This window comes from Taudactylus pleione, unplaced genomic scaffold (genome assembly GCF_031769625.1).
Source record: "Taudactylus pleione unplaced genomic scaffold, aTauple2 ptg000460l, whole genome shotgun sequence".
Taxonomy (NCBI): domain Eukaryota; kingdom Metazoa; phylum Chordata; class Amphibia; order Anura; family Myobatrachidae; genus Taudactylus; species Taudactylus pleione.
Genome location: NW_028284862.1, coordinates 1,664,185 through 1,680,000, shown reverse-complemented (window position 1 = coordinate 1,680,000; position 15,816 = coordinate 1,664,185). Strand labels below are relative to the sequence as shown.

Genomic DNA, 15,816 nt, shown 5'->3' with positions numbered 1-15,816 from the left:
ACATTACACCTCCCCGTTATACACCTGCGCTCAGGGGCTAGGGCTTCCATTCCCACATTACACCTCCCCGTTATACACCTGCGCTCAGGGGCTAGGGCTTCCCCTCCCACATTACACCTCCCCGTTATACACCTGCGCTCAGGGGCTAGGGCTTCCCCTTCCCACATTACACCTCCCCGTTATACACCTGCGCTCAGGGGCTAGGGCTTCCATTCCCACATTACACCTCCCCGTTATACACCTGCGCTCAGGGGCTAGGGCTTCCCCTCCCACATTACACCTCCCCGTTATACACCTGCGCTCAGGGGCTAGGGCTTCCCCTCCCACATTACACCTCCCCGTTATACACCTGCGCTCAGGGGCTAGGGCTTCCCTTCCCACATTACACCTCCCCGTTATATACCTGCGCTCAGGGGCTAGGGCTTCCCCTCCCACATTACACCTCCCCGTTATACACCTGCGCTCAGGGGCTAGGGTTTCCCCTCCCACATTACACCTCCCCGTTATACACCTGCGCTCAGGGGCTAGGGCTTCCCTTCCCACATTACACCTCCCCGTTATACACCTGCGCTCAGGGGCTAGGGCTTCCCCTCCCACATTACACCTCCCCGTTATACACCTGCGCTCAGGGGCTAGGGCTTCCCTTCCCACATTACTGCTCCCCGTTATACACCTGCGCTCAGGGGCTAGGGCTTCCCCTCCCACATTACACCTCCCCGTTATACACCTGCGCTCAGGGGCTAGGGCTTCCCCTCCCACATTACACTTCCCCGTTATACACCTGCGCTCAGGGGCTAGGGCTTCCCCTCCCACATTACATCTCCCCGTTATACACCTGTGCTCAGGGGCTAGGGCTTCCACTCCCACATTACATCTCCCCGTTATACACCTGGGCTCAGGGGCTAGGGCTTCCCCTCCCACATTACACCTCCCCGTTATACACCTGGGCTCAGGGGCTAGGGCTTCCCCTCCCACATTACACCTCCCCGTTATACACCTGGGCTCAGGGGCTAGGGCTTCCCCTCCCACATTACACCTCCCCGTTATACACCTGCGCTCAGGGGCTAGGGCTTCCCCTTCCCACATTACACCTCCCCGTTATACACCTGTGCTCAGGGGCTAGGGCTTCCCCTCCCACATTACACCTCCCCATTATACACCTGCGCTCAGGGGCTAGGGCGACCCTCCCCGTTATACACCTCCCCATTATACACCTGCGCTCAGGGGCTAGGGCTTCCCCTCCCACATTACACCTCCCCGTTATACACCTGGGCTCAGGGGCTAGGGCTTCCCCTCCAACATTACACCTCCCCGTTATACACCTGGGCTCAGGGGCTAGGGCTTCCCCTTCCCACATTACACTTCCCCATTATACACCTATGCTCAGGGGCTAGGGCTTCCCCTCCCCGTTATACACCTGCGCTCAGGGGCTAGGGCTTCCCCTCCCACATTACACCTCCCCGTTATACACCTGTGCTCAGGGGCTAGGGCTTCCCCTCCCCGTTATACACCTGCGCTCAGGGGCTAGGGCTTCCCCTCCCACATTACACCTCCCCGTTATACACCTGGGCTCAGGGGCTAGGGCTTCCCCTCCAACATTACACCTCCCCGTTATACACCTGGGCTCAGGGGCTAGGGCTTCCCCTTCCCACATTACACTTCCCCATTATACACCTATGCTCAGGGGCTAGGGCTTCCCCTCCCCGTTATACACCTGGGCTCAGGGGCTAGGGCTTCCCCTCCCACATTACACTTCCCCGTTATAAACCTGTGCTCAGGGGCTAGGGCTTCCCCTCCCACATTACACCTCCCCGTTATACACCTGCGCTCAGGGGCTAGGGCTTCCCCTCCCACATTACACCTCCCCGTTATACACCTGCGCTCAGGGGCTAGGGCTTCCCCTCCCACATTACACCTCCCCGTTATACACCTGCGCTCAGGGGCTAGGGCTTCCCCTCCCACATTACACCTCCCCGTTATACACCTGTGCTCAGGGGCTAGGGCTTCCCCTCCCACATTACACCTCCCCGTTATACATCTGCGCTCAGGGGCTAGGGCTTCCCCTCCCACATTACACCTCCCCATTATACACCTGCGCTCAGGGGCTAGGGCTTCCCCTCCCACATTACACCTCCCCGTTATACACCTGGGCTCAGGGGCTAGGGCTTCTCCGGGGGTCCCTGTATAGACACAGTGTGATGGGGTCCGCAGAGGGATCCTGGGTTAGAGACTGCGCCGGCCGGATCGCAGAGCTGACAGCTGAGGCAAACGCTTCATTGTCACCTTGTACCGGTCATTATAAGTCATCAGTAACAGAAACTGCTGTCATTTACCTCACTAATTATACCCGTCCCCCCATGTCGGCGAGAGCGCGAGACAGACAGGCGAGAGCGCGAGACAGACAGGCGAGAGCGCGAGACAGACAGGCGAGAGAAAAAGACAGACGAGTAAGCAGAGATGAACTAGGGAAACCTGAAAACATGACTGGTTTGGAGTATGAGAACGCCAAGGCTGAGGTTCTGGACTCTTGCATACATGGAAGAGAGAGTGCACATTAGTGATACGGGCAGGGTAATGCAGCGGTAAGACATCTGTGCGCCGTGGTGAGACGCCATACATATGGATTGTGAGTTGGTAAATGCAGGGGGCTGAGGTGACGTGTGCAGAGATATATGCTGGGTACACACTGGGCGGATATAGCACTCGTATAGCAGACATATATATATATATCAATCCGTGCATCTGGCCGTGCGTACCATCTGTGAATGATGCCGGTCACAAGAATATTGCGTTGGCAGTGCTGCACAGCAGACGCGATATATCTGAAAGACATTGTGCACGTCTGTGTACAGGCGACTGATCGATCCGCTATTGCGGCCACAGGATCCAGCGATAATGACATCACAACTGTAATGTCTGGCCAGATGTACCGATAAGCCGATAGGTAAGTGTGTACGCGTTGCTCGCTGCGTCCGTCCGGTGTGTCCTGCACATTACATTTGGGATTGTGTATCCTAGAAGGAAATTGCAGTGTAATAATGACGCTGCCCATTATATGTGGTCTACATGCAAAGGCAGCCAGTACTTACCCTGCATGCACACATAATACATGTATGTGCGACGTGTGTGCTCCTGCCGCCAGCCCCTGAATGCACCATTTGCCCCCTTATATTGCAGCATGGGGTGTTCCAGTGTACAGTATATAAACTACAGCGCACAGTATATAAACTACAGCATACAGTATAATACAAGTCTACTGTTCCCTACAGTGTACAGTATATAAACTACAGCGCACAGTATATAAACTACAGCGTACAGTATAATACAAGTCTAGTGTTCCCTACAGTGTACAGTATATAAACTACAGCGTACAGTATATAAACTACAGCGTACAGTATAATACAAGTCTAGTGTTCCCTACAGTGTACAGTATATAAACTACAGCGTACAGTATAATACAAGTCTAGTGTTCCCTACAGTGTACAGTATATAACCTACAGCGTACAGTATAATACAAGTCTAGTGTTCCCTACAGCGTACAGTACAATACAAGTCTAGTGTTCCCTACAGTGTACAGTATATAAACTACAGCGTACAGTATAATACAAGTCTAGTGTTCCCTACAGCGTACAGTACAATACAAGTCTAGTGTTCCCTACAGTGTACAGTATATAAACTACAGCGTACAGTATAATACAAGTCTAGTGTTCCCTACAGTGTACAGTATATAAACTACAGCGTACAGTATAATACAAGTCTAGTGTTCCCTACAGCGTACAGTATATAAACTACAGCGTACAGTATAATACAAGTCTAGTGTTCCCTACAGCGTACAGTATATAAACTACAGCGTACAGTATAATACAAGTCAAGTGTTCCCTACAGCGTACAGCATATAAACTACAGCGTACAGTATAATACAAGTCTAGTGTTCCCTACAGCATACAGTATATAAACTACAGCGTACAGTATAATACACGGCTAGTGTCCCCTACAGTGTACAGTATATAAACTACAGCGTACAGTATAATACACGGCTAGTGTTCCCTACAGCGTACAGCATATAAACTACAGCGTACAGTATAATACAAGTCTAGTGTTCCCTACAGCATACAGTATATAAACTACAGCGTACAGTATAATACAAGTCTAGTGTTCCCTACATTGTACAGTATATAAACTACAGCGTACAGTATAATACAAGTCTAGTGTTCCCTACATTGTACAGTATATAAACTACAGCGTACAGTATAATACAAGTCTAGTGTTCCCTACAGTGTACAGTATATAAACTACAGCGTACAGTATAATACAAGTCTAGTGTTCCCTACAGTGTACAGTATATAAACTACAGCGCACAGTATAATACAAGTCTAGTGCTCCCTACAGTGTACAGTATATAAACTACAGCGTACAGTATAATACACGGCTAGTGTCCCCTACAGTGTACAGTATATAACCTACAGTGTACAGTATATAAACTACAGTGTACAGTATATAACCTACAGCGTACAGTATAATACACGTCTAGTGTTCCCTACAGTATATAAACTACAGCGTACAGTATAATACAAGTCTAGTGTCCCCTACAGTGTACAGTATATAACCTACAGTGTACAGTATATAAACTACAGTGTACAGTATATAACCTACAGCGTACAGTATAATACAAGTCTAGTGTTCCCTACAGTATATAAACTACAGTGTACAGTATAATACAAGTCTAGTGTTCCCTACAGTGTACAGTACAATACAAGTCTAGTGTCCCCTACAGTGTACAGTATATAAACTACAGCGTACAGTATAATACAAGTCTAGTGTTCCCTACAGTGTACAGTATATAAACTACAGCGTACAGTATAATACAAGTCTAGTGTTCCCTACAGTGTACAGTATATAAACTACAGCGTACAGTATAATACAAGTCTAGTCTTCCCTACAGTGTACAGTATATAAACTACAGTGTACAGTATAATACAAGTCTAGTGTTCCCTACAGCGTACAGTATATAAACTACAGCGTACAGTATAATACAAGTCGTGTTCCCTACAGTGTACAGTATATAAACTACAGTGTACAGTATAATACAAGTCTAGTGTTCCCTACAGCGTACAGTATATAAACTACAGCGTACAGTATAATACAAGTCTAGTGTTCCCTACAGTGTACAGTATATAAACTACAGTGTACAGTATAATACAAGTCTAGTGTTCCCTACAGCGTACAGTATATAAACTACAGCGTACAGTATAATACAAGTCTAGTGTTCCCTACAGCGTACAGTATATAAACTACAGCGTACAGTATATAAACTACAGCGTACAGTATAATACAAGTCTAGTGTTCCCTACAGCGTACAGTATATAAACTACAGCGTACAGTATAATACAAGTCTAGTGTTCCCTACAGCGTACAGCATATAAACTACAGCGTACAGTATAATACAAGTCAAGTGTTCCCTACAGTGTACAGTATATAAACTACAGCGTACAGTATAATACACGGCTAGTGTCCCCTACAGTGTACAGTATATAACCTACAGTGTACAGTATATAAACTACAGTGTACAGTATATAACCTACAGCGTACAGTATAATACAAGTCTAGTGTTCCCTACAGTATATAAACTACAGCGTACAGTATAATACAAGTCTAGTGTTCCCTACAGTGTATAGTATATAACCTAGTGTACAGTACAATACAAGTCTAGTGTTCCCTACAGTGTACAGTATATAAACTACAGCGTACAGTATAATACAAGTCTAGTGTTCCCTACAGTGTACAGTATATAAACTACAGCGTACAGTATAATACAAGTCTAGTGTTCCCTACAGTGTACAGTATATAAACTACAGTGTACAGTATAATACAAGTCTAGTGTTCCCTACAGTGTACAGTATATAAACTACAGTGTACAGTATAATACAAGTCTAGTGTTCCCTACAGCGTACAGTATATAAACTACAGCGTACAGTATAATACAAGTCTAGTGTTCCCTACAGTGTACAGTATATAAACTACAGTGTACAGTATAATACAAGTCTAGTGTTCCCTACAGCGTACAGTATATAAACTACAGCGTACAGTATAATACACGGCTAGTGTCCCCTACAGTGTACAGTATATAAACTACAGTGTACAGTATAATACAAGTCTAGTGTTCCCTACAGCGTACAGTATATAAACTACAGCGTACAGTATAATACAAGTCTAGTGTTCCCTACAGTGTACAGTATATAAACTACAGCGTACAGTATAATACAAGTCTAGTGTTCCCTACAGCGTACAGTATATAAACTACAGCGTACAGTATATAAACTACAGCGTACAGTATAATACAAGTCTAGTGTTCCCTACAGCGTACAGCATATAAACTACAGCGTACAGTATAATACAAGTCAAGTGTTCCCTACAGCGTACAGCATATAAACTACAGCGTACAGTATAATACAAGTCTAGTGTTCCCTACAGCATATAAACTACAGCGTACAGTATAATACACGGCTAGTGTCCCCTACAGTGTACAGTATATAAATTACAGCGTACAGTATAATACAAGTCTAGTGTTCCCTACAGTGTACAGTATATAACCTACAGCGTACAGTATAATACAAGTCTAGTGTTCCCTACAGTGTACAGTATATAAACTACAGTGTACAGTATAATACAAGTCTAGTGTTCCCTACAGTGTACAGTATATAAACTACAGTGTACAGTATAATACAAGTCTAGTGTTCCCTACAGCATACAGTATATAAACTACAGAGTACAGTATAATACACGGCTAGTGTCCCCTACAGTGTACAGTATATAAACTACAGTGTACAGTATAATACAAGTCTAGTGTTCCCTACAGTATACACTATATAAACTACAGCGTACAGTATAATTGAAGTCTAGTCTTCCCTACAGTGTACAGTATAATACAAGTCTACTGTTCCCTACAGTGTACAGTATATAAACTACAGCGTACAGTATAATACAAGTCTAGTGTTCCCTACAGTGTACAGTATATAAAGTAACTACAGTGTACAGTATATAACCTACAGCGTACAGTATAATACAAGTCTAGTGTTCCCTACAGTGTACAGTATATAAACTACAGCGTACAGTATAATACAAGTCTAGTGTTCCCTACAGTGTACAGTATATAGACTACAGCGTACAGTATAATACAAGTCTAGTGTTCCCTACAGTGTACAGTATATAAACTACAGCGTACAGTATAATACAAGTCTACTGTTCCCTACAGTGTACAGTATATAAACTACAGCGTACAGTATAATACACGGCTAGTGTCCCCTACAGTATATAACCTACAGCGTACAGTATAATACAAGTCTAGTGTTCCCTACAGTGTACAGTATATAAACTACAGCGTACAGTATAATACAAGTCTAGTGTTCCCTACAGTGTACAGTATAATACAAGTCTACTGTTCCCTACAGTGTACAGTATATAAACTACAGCGTACAGTATAATACAAGTCTAGTGTTCCCTACAATGTACAATATATAAACTACAGTGTACAGTATATAAACTACAGCGTACAGTATAATACACGGCTAGTGTCCCCTACAGTGTACAGTATATAACCTACAGTGTACAGTATAATACAAGTCTAGTGTTCCCTACAGTGTACAGTATATAACCTACAGTGTACAGTATAATACAAGTCTAGTGTTCCCTACAGTGTACAGTATATAACCTACAGTGTACAGTATAATACAAGTCTAGTGTTCCCTACAGTGTACAGTATATAACCTACAGAGTACAGTATAATACAAGTCTAGTGTTCCCTACAGTGTACAGTATATAAACTACAGTGTACAGTATAATACAAGTCTAGTGTTCCCTACAGTGTACAGTATATAACCTACAGCGTACAGTATAATACAAGTCTAGTGTTCCCTACAGTGTACAGTATATAAACTACAGTGTACAGTATAATACAAGTCTAGTGTTCCCTACAGCATACAGTATATAAACTACAGCGTACAGTATAATACACGGCTAGTGTTCCCTACAGCATACAGTATATAAACTACAGCGTACAGTATAATACAAGTCTAGTGTTCCCTACATTGTACAGTATATAACCTACAGCGTACAGTATAATACAAGTCTAGTGTTCCCTACAGTGTACAGTATATAACCTACAGCGTACAGTATAATACAAGTCTAGTGTTCCCTACAGTGTACAGTATATAAACTACAGTGTACAGTATAATACAAGTCTAGTGTTCCCTACAGTGTACAGTATATAAACTACAGTGTACAGTATAATACAAGTCTAGTGCTCCCTACAGTGTACAGTATAATACAAGTCTACTGTTCCCTACAGTGTACAGTATAATACAAGTCTACTGTTCCCTACAGTGTACAGTATATAAACTACAGCGTACAGTATAATACAAGTCTAGTGTTCCCTACAGTGTACAGTATATAAACTACAGCGTACAGTATAATACAAGTCTAGTGTTCCCTACAGTGTACAGTATATAAACTACAGCGTACAGTATATAAACTACAGCGTACAGTATAATACACGGCTAGTGTCCCCTACAGTATATAACCTACAGTGTACAGTATAATACAAGTCTAGTGTTCCCTACAGTGTACAGTATAATACACGGCTAGTGTTCCCTACAGTGTATATATAAATACAATACACAGTATAAGATGTATATACACTATACCCTATGGCGTAATATAAACACAGCAGTATAATTTGCCATCACAATCATACACAGACCCCTGTATCTTCCTCCCCCTTCTCGCCAGACCCTCCCAATTCTGATAAATTGCTTCTCTGGATGTTGGGACCAGATATTATTATAGGCGGTCACAGACATGGAAAATAAATTCCTTTAAAATAACGTATTCACCCTCTGCTGAACAAAAGATATATTTCAGAGACCTGGTGTAGGATGGGCTGCAGGGAAGAGCGTCCCCTCCAGGACAGGGGGAGACACACAACTGTCCCCTCCTGTGCAGGGGAGACCAGGTACAGAGGATGGGCTGTGCAGGGAAGAGCGCCCCCTCCAGGACTGGGGGAAGACACAACTGTCCCCTCCTGTGCAGGCGAGACCAGGTACAGAGGATGGGCTGTGCAGGGAAGAGCGCCCCCTCCAGGACAGGGGGAGACACACAACTGTCCCCTCCTGTGCAGGGGAGACCAGGTACAGAGGATGGGCTGTGCAGGGAAGAGCGCCCCCTCCAGGACAGGGGGAGACACACAACTGTCCCCTCCTGTGCAGGGGAGACCAGGTACAGAGGATGGGCTGTGCAGGGAAGAGCGCCCCCTCCAGGACTGGGGGAAGACACAACTGTCCCCTCCTGTGCAGGCGAGACCAGGTACAGAGGATGGGCTGTGCAGGGAAGAGCGCCCCCTCCAGGACAGGGGGAGACACACAACTGTCCCCTCCTGTGCAGGGGAGACCAGGTACAGAGGATGGGCTGTGCAGGGAAGAGCGCCCCCTCCAGGACTGGGGGAGACACACAACTGTCCCCTCCTGTGCAGGCGAGACGAGGTACAGAGGATGGGCTGTGCAGGGAAGAACGCCCCCTCCAGGACAGGGGGAGACACACAACTGTCCCCTCCTGTGCAGGGGAGACCAGGTACAGAGGATGGGCTGTGCAGGGAAGAACGCCCCCTCCAGGACAGGGGGAGACACACAACTGTCCCCTCCTGTGCAGGGGAGACCAGGTACAGAGGATGGGCTGTGCAGGGAAGAGCGCCCCCTCCAGGACAGGGGGAGACACACAACTGTCCCCTCCTGTGCAGGGGAGACCAGGTACAGAGGATGGGCTGTGCAGGGAAGAGCGTCCCCTCCAGGACAGGGGGAGACACACAACTGTCCCCTCCTGTGCAGGGGAGACCAGGTACAGAGGATGGGCTGTGCAGGGAAGAGCGCCCCCTCCAGGACAGGGGGAGACACACAACTGTCCCCTCCTGTGCAGGGGAGACCAGGTACAGAGGATGGGCTGTGCAGGGAAGAGCGTCCCCTCCAGGACAGGGGGAGACACACAACTGTCCCCTCCTGTGCAGGGGAGACCAGGTACAGAGGATGGGCTGTGCAGGGAAGAGCGCCCCCTCCAGGACTGGGGGAAGACACAACTGTCCCCTCCTGTGCAGGCGAGACCAGGTACAGAGGATGGGCTGTGCAGGGAAGAGCGCCCCCTCCAGGACAGGGGGAGACACACAACTGTCCCCTCCTGTGCAGGGGAGACCAGGTACAGAGGATGGGCTGTGCAGGGAAGAGCGCCCCCTCCAGGACAGGGGGAGACACACAACTGTCCCCTCCTGTGCAGGGGAGACCAGGTACAGAGGATGGGCTGTGCAGGGAAGAGCGCCCCCTCCAGGACTGGGGGAAGACACAACTGTCCCCTCCTGTGCAGGCGAGACCAGGTACAGAGGATGGGCTGTGCAGGGAAGAGCGCCCCCTCCAGGACAGGGGGAGACACACAACTGTCCCCTCCTGTGCAGGGGAGACCAGGTACAGAGGATGGGCTGTGCAGGGAAGAGCGCCCCCTCCAGGACTGGGGGAGACACACAACTGTCCCCTCCTGTGCAGGCGAGACGAGGTACAGAGGATGGGCTGTGCAGGGAAGAACGCCCCCTCCAGGACAGGGGGAGACACACAACTGTCCCCTCCTGTGCAGGGGAGACCAGGTACAGAGGATGGGCTGTGCAGGGAAGAACGCCCCCTCCAGGACAGGGGGAGACACACAACTGTCCCCTCCTGTGCAGGGGAGACCAGGTACAGAGGATGGGCTGTGCAGGGAAGAGCGCCCCCTCCAGGACAGGGGGAGACACACAACTGTCCCCTCCTGTGCAGGGGAGACCAGGTACAGAGGATGGGCTGTGCAGGGAAGAGCGTCCCCTCCAGGACAGGGGGAGACACACAACTGTCCCCTCCTGTGCAGGGGAGACCAGGTACAGAGGATGGGCTGTGCAGGGAAGAGCGTCCCCTCCAGAACTGGGGGAGACACACAACTGTCCCCTCCTGTGCAGGGGAGACCAGGTACAGAGGATGGGCTGTGCAGGGAAGAGCGTCCCCTCCAGGACAGGGGGAGACACACAACTGTCCCCTCCTGTGCAGGGGAGACCAGGTACAGAGGATGGGCTGTGCAGGGAAGAGCGCCCCCTCCAGGACTGGGGGAAGACACAACTGTCCCCTCCTGTGCAGGGGAGACCAGGTACAGAGGATGGGCTGTGCAGGGAAGAGCGCCCCCTCCAGGACTGGGGGAAGACACAACTGTCCCCTCCTGTGCAGGCGAGACCAGGTACAGAGGATGGGCTGTGCAGGGAAGAGCGTCCCCTCCAGGACTGGGGGAGACACACAACTGTCCCCTCCTGTGCAGGGGAGACCAGGTACAGAGGATGGGCTGTGCAGGGAAGAGCGCCCCCTCCAGGACAGGGGGAGACACACAACTGTCCCCTCCTGTGCAGGGGAGACCAGGTACAGAGGATGGGCTGTGCAGGGAAGAGCGTCCCCTCCAGGACTGGGGGAGACACACAACTGTCCCCTCCTGTGCAGGCGAGACCAGGTACAGAGGATGGGCTGTGCAGGGAAGAGCGCCCCCTCCAGGACAGGGGGAGACACACAACTGTCCCCTCCTGTGCAGGGGAGACCAGGTACAGAGGATGGGCTGTGCAGGGAAGAGCGCCCCCTCCAGGACAGGGGGAGACACACAACTGTCCCCTCCTGTGCAGGGGAGACCAGGTACAGAGGATGGGCTGTGCAGGGAAGAGCGTCCCCTCCAGGACAGGGGGAGACACACAACTGTCCCCTCCTGTGCAGGGGAGACCAGGTACAGAGGATGGGCTGTGCAGGGAAGAGCGTCCCCTCCAGGACTGGGGGAGACACACAACTGTCCCCTCCTGTGCAGGCGAGACCAGGTACAGAGGATGGGCTGTGCAGGGAAGAGCGTCCCCTCCAGGACAGGGGGAGACACACAACTGTCCCCTCCTGTGCAGGGGAGACCAGGTACAGAGGATGGGCTGTGCAGGGAAGAGCGCCCCCTCCAGGACAGGGGGAGACACACAACTGTCCCCTCCTGTGCAGGGGAGACCAGGTACAGAGGATGGGCTGTGCAGGGAAGAGCGCCCCCTCCAGGACAGGGGGAGACACACAACTGTCCCCTCCTGTGCAGGGGAGACCAGGTACAGAGGATGGGCTGTGCAGGGAAGAGCGCCTCCTCCAGGACTGGGGGAGACACACAACTGTCCCCTCCTGTGCAGGCGAGACCAGGTACAGAGGATGGGCTGTGCAGGGAAGAGCGTCCCCTCCAGGACAGGGGGAGACACACAACTGTCCCCTCCTGTGCAGGGGAGACCAGGTACAGAGGATGGGCTGTGCAGGGAAGAGCGCCCCCTCCAGGACTGGGGGAAGACACAACTGTCCCCTCCTGTGCAGGGGAGACCAGGTACAGAGGATGGGCTGTGCAGGGAAGAGCGCCCCCTCCAGGACAGGGGGAGACACACAACTGTCCCCTCCTGTGCAGGGGAGACCAGGTACAGAGGATGGGCTGTGCAGGGAAGAGCGTCCCCTCCAGGACTGGGGGAGACACACAACTGTCCCCTCCTGTGCAGGCGAGACCAGGTACAGAGGATGGGCTGTGCAGGGAAGAGCGCCCCCTCCAGGACAGGGGGAGACACACAACTGTCCCCTCCTGTGCAGGGGAGACCAGGTACAGAGGATGGGCTGTGCAGGGAAGAGCGCCCCCTCCAGGACAGGGGGAGACACACAACTGTCCCCTCCTGTGCAGGGGAGACCAGGTACAGAGGATGGGCTGTGCAGGGAAGAGCGTCCCCTCCAGGACAGGGGGAGACACACAACTGTCCCCTCCTGTGCAGGGGAGACCAGGTACAGAGGATGGGCTGTGCAGGGAAGAGCGTCCCCTCCAGGACTGGGGGAGACACACAACTGTCCCCTCCTGTGCAGGCGAGACCAGGTACAGAGGATGGGCTGTGCAGGGAAGAGCGTCCCCTCCAGGACAGGGGGAGACACACAACTGTCCCCTCCTGTGCAGGGGAGACCAGGTACAGAGGATGGGCTGTGCAGGGAAGAGCGCCCCCTCCAGGACAGGGGGAGACACACAACTGTCCCCTCCTGTGCAGGGGAGACCAGGTACAGAGGATGGGCTGTGCAGGGAAGAGCGCCCCCTCCAGGACAGGGGGAGACACACAACTGTCCCCTCCTGTGCAGGGGAGACCAGGTACAGAGGATGGGCTGTGCAGGGAAGAGCGCCTCCTCCAGGACTGGGGGAGACACACAACTGTCCCCTCCTGTGCAGGCGAGACCAGGTACAGAGGATGGGCTGTGCAGGGAAGAGCGTCCCCTCCAGGACAGGGGGAGACACACAACTGTCCCCTCCTGTGCAGGGGAGACCAGGTACAGAGGATGGGCTGTGCAGGGAAGAGCGCCCCCTCCAGGACTGGGGGAAGACACAACTGTCCCCTCCTGTGCAGGCGAGACCAGGTACAGAGGATGGGCTGTGCAGGGAAGAGCGTCCCCTCCAGGACAGGGGGAGACACACAACTGTCCCCTCCTGTGCAGGGGAGACCAGGTACAGAGGATGGGCTGTGCAGGGAAGAGCGTCCCCTCCAGGACAGGGGGAGACACACAACTGTCCCCTCCTGTGCAGGGGAGACCAGGTACAGAGGATGGGCTGTGCAGGGAAGAGCGTCCCCTCCAGGACTGGGGGAAGACACAACTGTCCCCTCCTGTGCAGGCGAGACCAGGTACAGAGGATGGGCTGTGCAGGGAAGAGCGTCCCCTCCAGGACAGGGGGAGACACACAACTGTCCCCTCCTGTGCAGGGGAGACCAGGTACAGAGGATGGGCTGTGCAGGGAAGAGCGTCCCCTCCAGGACAGGGGGAGACACACAACTGTCCCCTCCTGTGCAGGGGAGACCAGGTACAGAGGATGGGCTGTGCAGGGAAGAGCGTCCCCTCCAGGACAGGGGGAGACACACAACTGTCCCCTCCTGTGCAGGGGAGACCAGGTACAGAGGATGGGCTGTGCAGGGAAGAGCGCCCCCTCCAGGACAGAATACATAGAGATGTGCATGTCAGTGGCTACTCCTTAAGTAAATCCATGCTAAAGACGCAGAGGAGAATGGGCAATCCTGGTGACATGGTTTGGGGGAGGACGATGTGGCCTTCTCAGCTGTGGGCTGACAGGTGGGTGGGAAGGGGGGGGGGGGCGTTTTGGTGGTTCCATAATCAGTCTACAAATACATCTTCTGTGTAATTAAAATGTTGCATGCTAATATCCTCATCCCTATTGCCCCCCTCAACCCTATTATCCTCTTCCACCTGCAGGGAAAAGACCGGGAGAGGAAAACAACAATCAGAACCTAATGAAGGCGCGGGGGGAGGAGCACAGACCCCCAATGATACCCCCAAACAACAAAATGACAGCAGACCCCCCCCTCTGCATCTTCAGCCAGGAAGAGAGCTCTGTCCGTTCAAAAACTGGGGGAAAGACCACCATACGGAGACGGAACCTGGGATGAAGCTGGAAGACGAGACAAGGGGGCGGCAGCCTGGTACGGGGCAGGGGAGACCCAAACTTCAGGGCTGAGAGAGAAGCTGGGGCATAGACTCATGGACCCCTCCTGGCCATACTCCAGCATAAAGGCCCCAATGCTATCTCCTTATATCCATTGTCATTGCTCTGACTCGCCAGCAGCGATGGTCATGTGACAGCCAAGGCGCAGATTTCTGCCGCTGCTACATCACTATGTACCTTCCGCCTAGTGACCGGGGTGAGAGGGATCCATGTAACCGCTCCACAAAGGCAGCCATTATCTCTTCCAATCTTATTACATATATACATAAATATAGCCCAACAACCTATTAGTCTACAGGGATAAATCGCGGAGACTCTCAGATGTCACCATACGACCTCCCAGCATGCAACGCAGTAACCCTGACCTAAATGTAAGAGGATGGTGACCCATGAATCCCTCTGTCTGGGACACATTGTATGTATATTATTTATCATGTCTGACTGTTCAATAAAGAGAGAAGTTACTTATTACACAGCACGTGTCATATTAGTGCGATATATAACGCCGGTCATGGCGACATCTCTCCTTCCTGCCGTATCATTAGGACGGCTGCATCCCTCCCACTGCGCAGTGACAATCACAGAAGCTATGACACACGGGGCCTGCTCCTCCCACCGCAGGGTGACAGGAGGGAGATGTGACACACGGGGCCTGCTCCTCCCACCCCAGGGTGACAGAAGGGAGATGTGACACACGGGGCCTGCTCCTCCCACCCCAGGGTGACAGAAGGGAGATGTGACACACGGGGCCTGCTCCTCCCACCCCAGGGTGACAGAAGGGAGATGAGACACACGGGGCCTGCTCCTCCCACCCCAGGGTGACAGAAGGGAGATGTGACACACGGGGCCTGCTCCTCCCACCGCAGGGTGACAGAAGGGAGATGTGACACACGGGGCCTGCTCCTCCCACCCCAGAGTGACAGAAGGGAGATGTGACACACGGGGCCTGCTCCTCCCACCCCAGGGTGACAGAAGGGAGATGTGACACACGGGGCCTGCTCCTCCCACCCCAGGGTGACAGAAGGGAGATGTGACACACGGGGCCTGCTCCTCCCACCGCCGGCTGACAGAAGGGAGCTGTGACACACGGGGCCTGCTCCTCCCACTGCAGGGTGACAGAAGGGAGATGTGACACACGGGGCCTGCTCCTCCCACCCCAGGGTGACAGAAGGGAGATGAGACACACGGGGCCTGCTCCTCCCACCCCAGGGTGACAGAAGGGAGATGTGAGAC

General features: G+C 51.8%; 3 protein-coding genes across 6 annotated transcripts in view; 2 read left to right on the top strand and 1 right to left on the bottom strand.

The window, feature by feature from the left end:
* Positions 1-14,417, top strand: part of SCX (scleraxis bHLH transcription factor) — a 25,696-nt gene extending 11,279 nt beyond the window's left edge. The window contains exon 2 of the mRNA XM_088448602.1: positions 14,334-14,417. Coding sequence (XP_088304728.1) covers positions 14,334-14,372 — 39 coding nt within the window. The 3' untranslated portion in view covers positions 14,373-14,417. The remainder of the gene's footprint in view (positions 1-14,333) is intronic.
* The window catches only part of MROH1 (maestro heat like repeat family member 1), a 402,469-nt gene extending 387,431 nt beyond the window's left edge, over positions 1-15,038 (top strand). For all 3 annotated transcript variants that reach the window (XM_088448594.1, XM_088448595.1, XM_088448596.1), the window contains one exon: positions 14,334-15,038. In XM_088448594.1, the coding sequence (XP_088304720.1) occupies positions 14,334-14,527 (194 nt within the window). In that variant the 3' untranslated portion in view covers positions 14,528-15,038. The remainder of the gene's footprint in view (positions 1-14,333) is intronic.
* The window catches only part of BOP1 (BOP1 ribosomal biogenesis factor), an 85,756-nt gene that overhangs the window by 24,867 nt on the left and 45,073 nt on the right, over positions 1-15,816 (bottom strand). The window lies entirely within an intron of this gene.